Source organism: Lipophrys pholis (assembly GCF_963383615.2).
Source record: "Lipophrys pholis genome assembly, chromosome: 1".
Taxonomy (NCBI): Eukaryota; Metazoa; Chordata; class Actinopteri; order Blenniiformes; family Blenniidae; genus Lipophrys; species Lipophrys pholis.
Genome location: NC_137635.1, coordinates 19,229,377 through 19,244,815, shown reverse-complemented (window position 1 = coordinate 19,244,815; position 15,439 = coordinate 19,229,377). Strand labels below are relative to the sequence as shown.

General features: G+C 43.9%; 2 protein-coding genes across 2 annotated transcripts in view; one reads left to right on the top strand and one right to left on the bottom strand.

Annotated features, from left to right (window-relative positions):
* Positions 1-288: 288 nt before the first annotated feature.
* Positions 289-2,501, bottom strand: foxj1b (forkhead box J1b; the record flags this gene model as incomplete). Its single annotated transcript, XM_080483723.1, has 2 exons — positions 289-1,161; positions 1,914-2,501. 2 exons carry the CDS (start codon positions 2,499-2,501, stop codon positions 289-291), a joined length of 1,461 nt encoding a protein of 486 aa, XP_080339849.1.
* Positions 2,502-9,991: 7,490 nt separating this feature from the next.
* The window catches only part of ubald1a (UBA-like domain containing 1a), an 18,410-nt gene continuing 12,962 nt past the window's right edge, over positions 9,992-15,439 (top strand). The window contains exons 1-2 of the mRNA XM_080479497.1: positions 9,992-10,276; positions 10,709-10,768. Coding sequence (XP_080335623.1) covers positions 10,169-10,276; positions 10,709-10,768 — 168 coding nt within the window. The 5' untranslated portion in view covers positions 9,992-10,168. The remainder of the gene's footprint in view (positions 10,277-10,708; positions 10,769-15,439) is intronic.

The following is a 15,439-nucleotide window of genomic DNA, read 5'->3' as shown; positions in this document are numbered from 1 at the left end:
TAAATCCATAACAAAATTTAATTTGGTTTTGGAAACAGGAGATCGTCTCTCTGCATCATTTCACCCGACACATGTACAATCACAATGTTCGAATGTTGGTTTTGATATGATCATGTTTGCATTCTCGCGTAAGAACATGTAAAAGTTGTTAAAAAAAAAAAAAAAGGAAGGAAGTAAATTACATGTGCAGTGAATGACTGTAGGAGAATAGATGTTATTCTCCCACGTAATACGGAGATGGACCAGCAGTCAGAGGAACCCGGATTCACTGCGATCAAAGGTCAAAGGTCACATGTAGCTGTCCACTCGCTCCCATGTCTGCATCTCAGTGAAGAAGCCCTCGCACAGGCCGAAGCCCTGATCCAGCGTCAGAGGAATGGCCTGCGCCTCCTCTTTGATTTCCTCCCACGGCTGCAGCACCGCCTCATCCGGCTGCTCCGGGAATAACGTGGCGGTCTCGTCAAAGTTGTGCAGCGGGTGGTGTCCCTGGAGCAGCTGATCGTGGTCCAGCTGCTGCTGCGGATGCTGCTGCTGAGGAAGGTGGAGCTCCCCCATGTTGACGGCGCACTCCATGGAGGCGGCGCTCAGGCCCACGTAGCCGTAAGGCTGGTGATGGCTCACGTGCTGGCTCTGACCCAGCATGTCGCCTCCGTCACACCACCTCCCCAGCCCCACCGCCAGGTGCTGCCTCCCCTGCATGGAAACCTCCATCTCGCAGCCCAGCGAGCTCAGCGCCGTGTTGATGTCCAAATCCTCAAAGGTGCTACAACTCCCACTCAGAACATCGTCGAACACGGACGCCAGGTCAAAGTCCCCCCGCAGGATGTCTGCCTTGTTGGCTTCCGTGGCTAACAGAGGGGACTCAGTGGCCCTTGCGGCCTTGTTGCTGTTCTTGGAGGCCAGCTGTTTTCGTTTACCGCTCACCCCTTGGTACAGGCAGCCATTTTCGATGGCGGGATAGCCCTGAACCAATTTGCTCTGTCTGTGCGCGCCGCTGCTGTAGTGGTTAGCCGACAACCTTTTGCGTTTGAAGATGCCATTGACGAACATGTCGGCGTACTGAGGGTCAATCTGCCAGAAGCCTCCTTTCCCGGGCTCGTCCTTTTGTCTGGGGACCTTCTTGAAACATTTGTTGAGCGACAGGTTGTGACGAATCGAGTTCTGGGACAAAGACAAGAAAACAAGATTCAGCCCAGACCCAGTAGCTTTGATCGAATTTACATTTGTCATGCAAAAACAGAAAATGCCACGTCGTACGAGCGACGGGGAGCGTGGGCGTCCAGGGGTATTGTTGTTGTTTGTACAGGAGAGCAAATGTACCTAATGAGGCTTTCGAGAAACAGTCGGCTCCATCCATTTCAAACATGATCAGCTGTGCTTAGCTGCCATCTCTCTCAGGAGCCCTCATTAACTAACTAACACACACACACACACGCACACACACACACACACACACACACACACACACACACACACACACACACACACACACACACACACACACACACACACACACACACACACACACACACACACACACGATGCACTAGAGTGCTTTCTCCACCCAGTCCTCTATTCCCCTCAGACAAAAACCTCATATGAGCAGTCTCAGGAGGATGGAAATGTTAGATACTCTTGGATTAAAAACACTTGTCATGGAAATTATCTGAGGCAGCCCTGAGAAACTAATCAAAGAAAAGGAAAGTCTCAGATAATTGACATTTCTTTTTTAAGTGTTTCTTTTAGGCTACTGCTTATTTTCTCCGTCTATTAAAAAATAGAAGAAAAAATACATGTTTGATTTCCTGTGGCTAAAAGATGTGGCGTGTGATGGTGACACTGGAGTCAATTGTTCACCTCACCAATTATCACTCCCATAAATAATGAAAGGAGACTTTTTCGGTCTCAGTTACCTGCCAGCTGGGCTCCGCGTGTCTGTAGAAGCAGAAATTATCTGTTATCCAGTTGTATATGGTGGACAGAGTCACTTTGGGCTGCTTGCTGGCTTCCATTGCCATACAGATCAGGGAGGCGTAAGAATAGGGGGGCTTGACTTTGGGGTTGGTTTTGTAGTCGACCTCCACCGGCGCGCTGGCCTGGATCGGAACCTGCGGGTATCCGGACGACGGGTGTGCGTAAGTGGGGAACCGTGGCGCGGCGGTGGACTCGCTGCCGGAGGTGACGGGGCTGCCGAGGTACAGGGGCATCCCGGTGGCAGCCGTGTCCCCGGCCGGAGGGCTGGACGGAGAGTCGGTGCCGGATCTGGGGAAGCCGAGCCGCTTGAGATAGAGGTGCTGCTGGGAGGACGGACACTCCGGTCCGGTGCCGTTGGGTCGCTCCGGGTCCGCGCTGATGATGGAGAAATTCTGGAGCCAGTGGAGGCTGGTGAGGCTGTCGTCGAGGGGGGCAGAGTCAGACCCGGTGACCTGATCCTCCGGGTAGATGGACAGCCATTTCTCCTTAAACTTGTTGGCGATGTCGGGGCTTGTCAGGACCGGCATCCTGTTTGAGTGCGCGCAATGACGGCTGAAGACGGTCAAACTGGCATTTAAAGTTCAGTCCTAATTTTGAATAAAATACAAAAAAAAGTTAAGAAAATTCACATCTGATCTCAAACTGTCCGAAAAAAAACATCCAACACGAATCCATAAAATAAAAATATTGATCCCAAAACGGTGCGTAATCGTCCTACCTCGCATGCAGGAGGAGATGCTCCGTGTGCACCTGTTGCGGTCCGTCCCTGCCTCTCCTCTCCTCTCCTCTCCTCTCCAAGGGCTCAGAGGCGCATCCAGTCTCTGCGCAACAAGTGCGTCGGGAGGAGAGAGAGGAGCGTCCAGCAGCAGTGATACACAAAAAACAAAACACTCAACTAGACTGATCCATGTCAAGGCAGGCTGCTGCTTATCCAAACGCTCGGCTCTGCAGGAGTGTCTGTGGGAGGTAAAGATGTGAGAATATGAGGAGGTTGTAAAATAAGTCGCTCATAAAGCCCGAGAGACTGCCCACCTCCCCTTTAAACGCCTGGGGAGGATTTTTGATTGGCTCGATATAATCTCTCTCTCTCTCTCTCTCTCTCTCTCTCTCTCTCTCTCTCTCTCTCTCTCTCTCTCTCTCTCTCTCTCTCTCTCTCTCTCTCTCTCTCTCTCTCTCTCTCTCTCGGAGAGGCTTAAATAAAAAGCACACATGGACACGGATGGGTGCGCATAAGAACAATCAGTTTCGTTTCTCTTTGTCTTTAATCTCCGTCTGAGGTCCGGAAACGGACCGAAACGTGAAATGTGACCCGTGTGGCGCGCGCCGCGGCTCCCCTGCTGGCGCTGCAAAGGACGCGCCACAGGTCCCGCCTGTAGCGCGAAGCTCACTTGGACCGATAAGCCTGTATTTAACATTCCTTTCTTTACCACAGGTGACACTGCTCCGCTTACAAACCTGAAAAGGCCACTGCTAATTGAATCCCGGTGGATCATGTCGTGCGTGCGCAGAGCCTGCTGGCTGCGCGTACAAAAAACCCGCACTGTTTTATTTATGATCCACTTTATATCCACACGATCAATTACAGATGTCCTGTTGGTCAAATTGTAGATGATCTAAAGTTAGCATAACTTTGGCTTTCTTTTTTATTATTAAGGCCCTTAAAAGGCCTTCGTCTTTCTTTTTTCTTTCTTTTTGAAATATAAAACAGTTTGGAAATAACTTTCTTAATTATACTGAGTTTTTCAAAGTGTCACCCACTCTCTGACGCTGAGAGGGCGAAGGAGGAGGAGGAGGAGGAGGAGGAGAGTGGATTTGGGATAAGAACTTTGCAGGTTCAGTTCCCACAGCTGTGACTCCCTGAGCATGACCCTTGACCCCATCACCTCCCTGTAGGACCCTAATGTAGCATCCTAGAAATAGGATTGTTAAATCCAGAAAAATAAATTTCCCCAAGGGAATTAAGAAAGCTTAGTTAGTTAGTTAGTTAGTTAGTTAGTTAGTTAGTTAGTTAGTTAGTTAGTTAGTTAGTTAGTGATTATTCTTTTTCTATAATAACATTCAGATGTTCAGCATTCAACCAGAAATGATCTATCTAGACAAAATATGTGTGACGTAAGAGTTGATCATCATCCTCCAACACTTCCAGAAGTTCTATAGAAACAGCCAATTGTTATGTAGTTATAGCCTATAATTCACGTATATAAAAGAACGAGTGCAGTCTCTAGTCCATTTGGCAGTGAAAGGCTTTAACTTCCTTAAAACTAGAATGTGTGTCTCAGTGAGATTACCTGCATAAGTGAAATTTTATAAGTCAGGTGCTGCATGGAGCTGATCTCAGCTGCCCCTGGAAGCAAGCAATGAGCGAATCATCATAGGATCACAGACGGACAGACAATTTAGAGTAAGCAGTTCATCTCAAATATGCTTTTGGACAGGGCGAGGAAATTAAAGTAAAACATACAGACTCTCCCTGTAAAACCTCAAACCAGGGACAAATGGATCTTGTCTGATGATGATGATGATGATGATGATGATGATGATGATGATGATGATGATGATGATGATGATGATGATGATGATGATGATGATGATGGTGGTGGTGGTGGTGGTGGTGGTGGTGGAGGTGGTCGATTCCACTGTTCTCTTTTACAGAGCAGACTATTGCAACTTACAATGTAAACGACAAATATTTTTTGAAAGTAGAAAGAGTTATATACAATTTCAACACAATGAATGTATCACATAAGGATAATAAAACAGAACCCGCCAGAGTTTGCATAATAAAGACATTACAGGCCAATATTATTGGCTCAAGAAGTGCAGGCTTCCAAGCCGCTCTAACTCCAGCGGAACCACTGCCATCTTGTGGACATTTAAAGCATTACAGCTATACCAAGATGGCCCATTCATATACAAGGTGTAAATACATGTGTGGTATTAGATAGAAAATACATTTAATCAAGTGGCATTTTACAAACTTTGATAATGTAGAATAATGTGAAATATGCAGCACACATTTTGTCAAATGCTGTTGGATGTAAAACTGTAACAAAAATGACTGTAATCTGTGCCAAATCATAACAAAAAAATATTTTCAGGTAATGCTGACAAAATCCTGATGCTTCTTAGGAGAATGATATTTGCAGCGTTCAGCACATATTTTATAAATTCACTCTTGAAATATGCTAATGCTACTTTGCACATAATTAATTTGAAAACATTTGACGTTGAGTTTGTGGTTATTTTCCCTTCTATGCGTTGGACCGTCCTGTCCCCAGTATAGGAGACTGTACTGTATATTTCACAGCCCTTATCTTGGTGTTATGTTTATCGCACTGAGTGTATGTGAAATATACAGTAAGTGTAGATTCTATAAGAAATACATACTAATATTTGCCAGATATTGCGGGTTTACTTTATTGCTTGACTGTGATTCTGTTCAGGAGTGCTTTAGTGCTCAAGTGCCAAATTAATGTGATTTATTGCTTGAAATCACCTGCATGAGCAGAAGAAAGTTTGTATCTGCATGTTTCTTACTCATCGTACCCCTTTTCAGCCTGATTGTTTGGGGCTTTGACAATGTCACTAGTTTACAGACTTTATGTTTGATTGATTGATTGATTGATTGATTGATTGATTGATTGAAATGTTTATTTCGAATAACGTACAAAACAATAAGAAAAAAAGAAAAGAAAATTAACAACAAAGTTTTACTCTCAGTAAATAAATAAATGAATAACAGTAATAATAATATAAAATAAATTAAGAAAAACATCGTCAGATGAGTATTCGAAAAGGAGTGAGAAGAAGTAAAAACTTATTTACTCTCACCCCTTGTCACAAGTAAATAATATAATTACTTCCTTCCATCTCTTACATACATACATAGACACACACACACACACACACACACACACACACACACACACACACACACACACACACACACACACACACGTGTCCTGTGCAGTACATAGAATATATATACATACACGTCCATTCATACATATCTACAGACATAAACACCTGTACCCACACACAAGCCCACAGTGCAAGGAAAGAAGCGAACAATATAAATAACCAAAAGAAATGACCAGACATTTGCCCCTAAAAATAGCCTAGTGATTGTCCACACCTTCTTCTTCCTCGTACCTTTTGAAAATCATATTTTTATATAGCATTTTAAACTGTCTCATGTTTGGACATTGCTTCAGTTCCATACTAAACCCGTTCAGTAGTCTCACCCCGCATACTGACAGACAAAACCGTTTTCTGGTCGTGCGAAATCTTGGTTGTTTAAAGTTACATTTCCTCCTTAGATTGTAAGACTCTTCATAATTTTTGAACAATTGTTGTACTGACAAGGAAATTTATATTATTATAAATTGTAGAATTACCTTAAAAATCTTCACTTCCCCCATAGAACAAACATTTAATAAATAAAGAATGAATACATCAGTACAGTACAGGTTTATGGACCTTAATTTTAACTCATCACGTAGTTAGTTCTTTACTTGAAAAATATTTTCACTATGAAATATATTCATAGTGGGCCATGTAATTGATGAACACAAGGTAACTATAAGGGGGGGCCACAGGGTGGTGCAGTGGTTTGCGCTCTCGCCTCACTGCAAGATTATCAGTGGTTCAAAAACTGGCTGGGCTGTTCTGTGTGGAGTTTGCATGTTCTCCTTGTGTTTGTGAGGGTTTCCTCTGGCTTCCTCTCATGGTCCAAAAACATCTAATTGAGGTTATTTGTTGACCCTAAATTGCCTCTTGGAGTGAACGTGAGCGTGTGTGGTTGTTTGTCCTGTGATGTCCTGCCCTTGTTTATAATCAGCTGGGATTGGCTCGAGCAGGATAGAGCAGTGTAGAAGATGGACGGATAAAGGTACTATAAGGACACAGCTATTATCACAACATGTGCAGAGACAAAGGTTCCTTTAAAGTTTTTTGACACTTTAATATAAAATACTAAAGCTTAGTCCAACTGTTAAACTCAAAGCAGATCCACATTTTTGCATATCCTTACCCAATTATATTTTCAAAACATTTGTATTAGTTGGACACCAGTCCAGAGCATTAGTAGATTAATTGTTGTTTCTACTTTTACTCAAGTAGCTATACATGAACCCATTTAAGGGTATTTGAATGAGTCTTTGAAAAATAAGAATTTCCAGGGACGAGAGTTGCAAATGAGTGTAAAGCTACATGCTCTATGTGCAACACATCAGATTTTTTCTATGTATATTGCACTGTCCCTGATAAATAAATAAATTGAAATTGAGAATGAATGAGTGGCTCCAGAGCCAACGATTCCTCCGAAAGCTCAAGACTACTGAATGCATCATTACCAGCAATCCATCTGTCTTTGTCCTCCAAACAACTGCTATCGAACACATCCACCGAGGATATAAATGTGGAGTTAATATCAGAAAAATGCCTCTGGATCACGATGGATGAGCAGTTGAATCCACTCTGCACGCTTGTACAAGCTGGATACGTCACGCCAGCTGTTGCATCCCATCAAGGAGGCTCGATTTTTAAAACGTCTCCAGGTTTTGTTCACATCCTTAACAAAGAGCCTGCTGCTGAAGCAGACATGTGCTTGGACAGCTGTTCTCATTGTTGCCAGGCTTCCTGCCGTCTTTGAGCGGCACCTGCACACACACACACACACACACACACACACACACACACACACACACACACACACAGCATGCTTACAGTGTGAAGAGGCCCAGACAGCTGTTTCCTCGCAATGCCATTGATATTGATCGTGGTTAACTTTTACAGGGGTTTTCATTGAACACCAGAAAACTGCTAATCTCATGTTTGAATGAGGGAAAAGTCTTGAAAAGAAAGAAGCATCCATGTTTATATGAATGACACCAACTGGAAATTAGATGCCCGCCCATAGAAGTAACAGCAGAGTGATGGAAGTAGAAGAGGATCTTCTGAGAGTACACGGTGGGACGAAGTGGTCAATGGCAAAAGTACTCACATTCTTTACTTAAGTAGAAGTAACCACTGTGATAATACTGAGTTATTTTGACTCTCGGTTGAATAAAACAGTCTAGAATATGGATGCTGCTTTTTCTAAGGAATGTTTGGAGGTTTTTGGAAACTAAAAGTCTGGGTATTTATCACTAATAATGTGACTTCATAAAGTGATTACCTTAACCTTTCGCTGCTTTGATCTTTTTATTGTAACTCTGAATCAACACTCAGAGGTTTAAACAACTAATAAGACCATTTTTTTGAATGTGAACAGTGAGAACAGATTCATTTTTAAGGAGTCAAATGCATAAAATTACTAGAAAATTATAGTCAGGTAAGGTAAAGTACCTAAAATCAAAGTACACATAGTTTGTGATTTCATTATAAAGTACAAATACTTGGTTACTGGCTACTTTCTGGCAGCGACTCAATGAGCAAGGTGATGTATACAAAAATTTTTGTAATTACTTTTTAAAAGTAGTAGTAGGATGGTAACTTTAAACATATTTGAACAAGCTATCAGAGATCAAATTATCCATCTTCTATACTGCTTTAACCCTATATCCTATACTCCCAAAACTCTCCAAAGATATATACAAGTTAGTTATGTTATAGACTAGTAGAGATACGGCATGTTTGGAGGTGATTGTTTCTCTCTGAGCGTTGGACTGAGATGGACTGAATAAGGGCTGGTAAATGACTCCAGAGGAAAGTATAAGAGACACAGAATTGGTTATAAACAAATGTATGTACTTAAAATATACTGAAAGCAGTCTTTTACTTCTTCTTTCCAGCAGGTGTCTCTGTTTCCCACCATACGAGCACCTTGAACCACCACGCACAGAGGATTGTTTACAGTTTACACGCTTACCCACAATGCTGAGCGCTCTGTTGATATCAGAGGACTCTTTTCACACACAGCCTGCTTTATGGGCATACTGCCCTCATTGACCCTAATCCAACGGAAATGGAAGGGAGTCACTCTTTTTCACTGGAATGGTGACATTATCCTCAAATATGACAAAAGAAACTGTTTATACTAGTGCCACCTTTGAGGAGGAGCAAGGCACAAATGACCATGATCCACTCTCGAACTACACAAACTCGCCATATATATATATATATATTTTTTTTTTTTTTTGGGAGGGGGCGTCTTAAAACCGTCAAGGGGATGTAGGTATCTAAAACCGCAACACCTTCTTTATTGAAGCGACACGTTGATCTAACCTGATGGAAAGAGCTCGGACACGCTGGTTGAACACTGACATTTGTAACAACAAAGGAGAAAATGGAATGCGTAAAGGTTGTAGTACCGCCGCAGTCCACGCAGATCTGTGCAGATAAGCTGCGGCACTGATCTCTCTCTCACACACACACACACACACACACACACACACACACACACACACACACACACACACACACACACACACACACACACACACACACACACACACACACACACACACACACACACACACACACAGAGGTAGTTTTGTGAGAAGTACCCGGAGCAGACACGACGCTACGTTCACCCGCGGCTGTCGGCTGTCCCTAATTTAACTCCGAGCGATGTAATTGGCGATGGTGGATTTGTTTACCATATTTGGCTAAGATCGTGACAGAGCGCGCGTGGGAATTGGACGAGAGCGGCCGTCATTCACAAAAAGTCAGCCTTCCCGAGCTTTACAAACAAAGCGAGGGCTCATGGGAAATGTAGTCCAAAACAAACCCTCTCGCGGACCCCTCCGTTCGGCGTTCGCCTCTTTTGTGGCGCGTGTAACCCCACAAACGCGACGCGTTTTGAGGCTTTCTCGCTGACGGTCGTTGTTTAAGAAAGAATGCGAGGCGAAAGACGAACACTAACCCGCAGTTTATTGGAAAACACGCGTCCATCTGAGCCCCCCTCCTCGCCAGAGGCATACAACTCCCACCGGCCGTGCTGCGCTGTGATTGGCCGCGTCCAGCTGTCAATCACGCGCTGCTCCTTACACTACCGCTCCTACAGTAAATATTTGTGTTTGCTCAACCGGCTGTAATGGTGGACGACTGAGGCGAGAGGAGCGGAATACATCTAGAGTGAAGAAAGAGAGGGGAGGAGAAACGCGAAAAGAGAAAGAAAGAAAGAAAGAAACGGTCGAAAGTCTGCGTCAAGAGCCAAGCCGCCGCGAGTAGGACACGGGCTTCGTCGAAAATGGATGAACTCAAACATCAAGTCATGATTAACCAGTTCGTCCTGACGGCGGGTTGTGCGGCAGACCAGGCGAAGCAGCTCCTGCAGGCGGCACACTGGCAGTTCGAGGTACCGGCCACGACACGGGACTATAGTGTTTATCAACTCCACACACTGAACAAAGCGTCAGGACTTTGATTTACACTTTTATTAGCGGAACTTTTGTTTCCTTCATGTTTAAAGTACCTTTGCTAAATCAGCAAGAGAGAGACACAGTAGCAGCTATAGCATATCCTATTACACTTCAGTGTAGATTAAATACTATAATCCGACACATGACAGCAGTGTACAGGCGAGGCCACGGCGCTATTACGCAATACAGATGACCGCCGTGTTGCGTTGGTTACAAAGTGTCTGTTTGATACATTATTGTTCAGATCTGCTTTGATCCCAGCATGAGATTATTTAACTGTCCCCCGAAGGATCCGTGTGTTTTCATTGTGTCACCCGCATATCTAATCACTCCTCTTTGACGCATTATTTCCTGTCTTTCATTTCTAGACTGCCCTCAGTGCCTTTTTTCAAGAAACAAATATTCCATATGGCCATCATCATCAAATGGTGAGTGCGAGGAAAAGAACGAGGAAGAGGAGGAGCGGTCGATAATCATCACATTTGATAGCCCGAATTTGACGGTTTTTGTTGAATTACACCCGACTTTATTTGCACATGGTATTTCTTTAAGGCTGCCCGTGTTGTTTTGGGTGGGATGGGGGCCGACGAGGAGCCCTTATAGGCCGAGAAAGAGGATGTTGTACTAACAATAACAAAGCACATGTCGGCCATGTTGTGAGCTTCCAGAAATAAACACAGAGGCAGGCATGCAGCAGCAGCAGCCACAGAGAGAGGGAGGGAGAGGGAGGGAGGGAGACACTGAGGGCACATGTACCAGCAATAAGGAATGACACTGGTGGACATGAAAACTTGAAATTCCTGATTCTTTATTTATTCATTTATTATTCTATCAATGAGGAGTTTCTTTGGAGGAAGGAAGAGCCTGACAGTTTATGGGCAAGAAAGGAGGGGGAGGGGGGGGTAAAGTATTTCCTGGAAGAGGACAGCTGCCTCACAAAATAACTTCTCATGCTGCTGCCTTTGCCTCATGCAAATGTTGCTGCTCAGCCCTGATCGAGGACCTAGAACCGAGAAGACAAATCAGAACAGAGCAAAGTGGAAGGATTCAGCTCGGCACACACATACAGGGGACTTGAATTCGTTCAAACGCTGGCAGTGTCTGCGCTTTTAGCAGCAGCAGCAGCAGCAGCAGCAGCAACCTTGTTCGGTACTACACAAGCCTTTGTTTGCAGCTGCATGCATCACAGCGTGGAGTTGAGGGGATTCTGGATGAAATCGTTTATTTTTTGCACCCTCTCAAGGCTTGCGTCACTGTTTGCGCGGCAGAGGCGGTTATCATTTTTATCCTCATGAGTAGTACTATAATGCTGGTCAGCATAGAAACTGCATCAGTTCTTATTACAACAAGAAAGGGAGCCGGGCCCTTGTCTATGATCTGATTTGTAAATAAAAGCACCTCAGACTTCTATTTAGCTCAAAAGTGTTTACCAAAAGCGATGCTGCTTTGTTGGCCTGCTCTCTGCAGAGCCTGTGTAATGAAAGTCAGAACTACACCTACATGTGTTTTGCAATGTTTTTGTTATACGTTTGATTATGCAACACGTTTGTATTTCCTTTTGTACGCGTGTGTGTGTGTGTGTACACACCAGCATGCATGTTTTTGCTTTCGTGCTTTACATGCTTGCATTTGTGTTTTCTGCATGCAGTGTGGGTGTTTCGCAGTGAGTCACAACAGTACTACAGTAGGCCAGCATGTCCAACCTTCCTGCGGCTTATCGGGCCAGTGTTCGTTGGTATACAGATCTAATCCACTTTGCTCTCTCTCTCTCTCTCTCTCTCTCTCTCTCTCTCTCTCCTAACCCCCCCTCTCTCTTTCTCTTTCACCCGTGCTGCCTCTCTTTAGTGGCAAGTTGCATTTCTGCTGTTGCGTCAGTGTTTTGTGGAACAACACACACTGAACTCATCCTTGAGATTGATATTTTGGCTCCAAGTCTCACCCTTCAAACCCACGGCCCCAAGCAGATAGCCCGTAGACAGGCAGTTCTTGGCAGCATGGCGTGTCGGGACGTCATGTAGGTCAGTTAGTTTATAGACACACTTCAGTGAGCTGGTTCGTGCTTTTGTTTCTGAGGCCTGGAGACAATGTCAGCGGCTCAATGTGGCTTTGCGAATCACTCTGCCATCTAAATTTGGCATCCTAGAATCAAAATCATCTTCTCTTCAAAAGCAGCACTGTTTGGGGAATATCTTTTATCTCCAAACAAAGATTGGACGGCGCTGCTTTGTAACAGTTTGTTGGCTTTTTCAGGTCTGATTTTGTTTGTCTGTGTTTTGGTGATCAATCCTGTGTGCGTTGTATGCCCAAGGTTTATTAAATATCACGTACTGAGGTCGGTTTTTCCTGTGGCCAGTGCAGTCTTGCATAAAGCTGGGAATGCTGGAGGATTTAGCTGAAGCTCATGTCATTATAATTTCCATTTACTAACAGACTAAGACTTAAGGGAGTGCCGTGCATTGGCACACAACGCAAAAGTGCTTCATTTTCTGCACAGACACGCATTTAAGACTTTTGTTTCTTTTTAGCATGCGTGAGGTCCACTCTGTGTCATCCATGTTGCCCTGAGCAGACCCACTGTTAGCTGAGGGCTATGTTCTGTCATGGACACCCTGCTGGACCTACTCGTAGTCCATCCTGCTCTGTGTTTCCCCCGTACACACCCTGCCCAAGCATACACACACAGCGACCGCAACACATTCCTGCAGGATGCAACCCTCACACCGACTCAAAATGGACCTTTTCACGGCTAAAAGGAGACCAGTGTGACTCCTGCTCTCTTCCTCTCTGACTCTCTCTCTCTCTCTCTCTCTCTCTCTCTCTCTCTCTCTCTCTCTCTCTCTCTCTCTCTCTCTCTCTCTCTCTCTCTCTCTCTCTCTCAATAAGCCCGCACAGACACAAAACATCAGTCTCCAGAATTCAATTTGCCTTTCGTGTTTCCCGTTGGAGGATTTCTATAACCGTGTCGTCCTCTGGTTACAGCATCACTCTTAAAGCTGTTTGCAGCACCAGAACAATGTGTCGGCATGTTTGCTCACACTTTTGATGCCTGCTTGCTGGACTGCGTCTGGCTGTTTGATGCTGCTTTTCAAATACTATGCACGTTTTCTTTTACAGTTGCTTTCTTTTCCTTTTATATAATTGCTCGTGTTGTTTGAAGTTTAAAGAGATTTTGGAATGAATTTCACAAACAATTTCTTATGGATCACTTATACCTAATTCCTTATTAGATGCCTGTGAACTGTCAGAAAGGATCTTCAGCTTATATTTCAAATGTTTCTCTCAGTGGATTGTGTGGCAGACGGGCATAAATCGAGCCTCTGCAGCGTTTGAGCAAGAGGATCAGAGTAGTTGTGGGGTGAACATAATCTATTAAAATCAAACGTGTGGCTTATATGATTCTTCACAGCGATGACATGAACTTTGTACCGAGTGTTGTCATCTAAAACTATAAGCCCTTTGCCTTCTTCTCTTTTAGGTCAGTTTTATTGGTCAGTATATTTGTAGGTGGTTTATAGGACTGTTGTACTTACTGTTGTGTACTTGCACCAAAGTGTAATTGTTTTATAGTCGTAGTCGTCGTGCCCTGGCGATCATATACGTGTGTTCTTTATGGCTACATCACTTCTGTGTTTTAGTTTGACTTTCCGTTGATGTAACACATTGTACAGTTTTAGCTGGAACTAAGGCAATCATTATTTCTTTTCATGTGTAATGAGTGACATCCAGTCTGAATCGATGACGCAGAAAAGCAGTTTATTCAGTTTGACTGAATATCACAAGGGGGAGACTAAAGTCACCAAAATGTGGTTGGAATTTAGTGTGTTTCTCTTTTCTGAAGCATATGGGTGTTGTCCTTTTGTGTATTGTTGTCTTGTTAATAGTGTGATTTGTATAAGTAGCAGTGGCAGGATGTGATCAGGGTGTAGTTGACCCAACCCCTTTCGGTATGCTTAATGTCTGTAGTTATGCAACTAACTTGACGTCTAAAGGTATGATGAAGTGTCCAAATAAATATCTGGCGGAATTTAACACCAATGGCCGAGTTTAAAAGTTGAAGTAAACACCAGTTGCTTTTTCTTCCCAAAATGTATTTAAAGTACAGCGTTCAGAAAGTGGAAATTCTCACATGGGAAGTTAAACAATTTGAAAACACTTATGTGAAAGAGTTTTATACACTCGGCTGAACTTTTCCATCATAAGTCTTTTTATCATCGTCCCTGTTGAAAGTGTGATGGCGTTTGAGAACTTCTCGAAATGTCTTTGGCAGCGTTTCCTGATGTGATCTGTTTCTGTTCACATGGTCTGCTTCGAGAGCTCCCCGCCATCTATTGCTTCATCGTGGTCTTTGTATAACCGAGTGTGGATGGTGAAACGGCAGCCTCCCTCCGAGTGTCTCATTACATGTCTGTGAATTTACAAGGAACAGCTCGACTGTGAGCTCACTTCATTATCAGCGTTTCCATGATTAATATCTCTCCACGCGGCGTACACGCAGCCACACTGTAGTGAATGAATCCTCATGTGACCACAGACAAGGAAGCAGCGCAGCTGGAGAACGTCCTGCGCTGTCCGGGAACATGTGATCCCGTCATGTGACTAAGCTGGGAATCGAACCGACTAAGCCACAAAGCCTGTTGAACATGTGTGTTGTTTCCCCTTCCATTGTTGTGGCTGTTTGAAGGAAATCTGGCGAGGCCCTCATGTGGCAGCAGTAAAATCAGGCAAGGCCGTGATGTTGAAAATATGTAGTGTTCAGTGGGACGGGGAACTAAAAACTATTCTTGTAAAGAAATATGTCCTTTCCCTTTATAGCCGTGCCCACCTCTCATTGATTTTTTTTATTTTTTTTTGCCTTTGCATTGAAGTTACAAACAAACAAACAGACGTGGTCTCTCTTGTGTAGTGCTGTTCCAATGTAAATAACATTGAGTTGGTCCTTTTGAGTCTCGCCTTCTTCCTGTCAGAGAGTTTACATTAGCAGAATAGAAGCAGCCAGTTGGAGAGCTTTAGCCATTTCCTGTTTTTCCTTTAACACATGTCATGATTGCCGATATATGTCCCAGCACAGATAAAAACAATGTCATGATTTGTTTTTATTG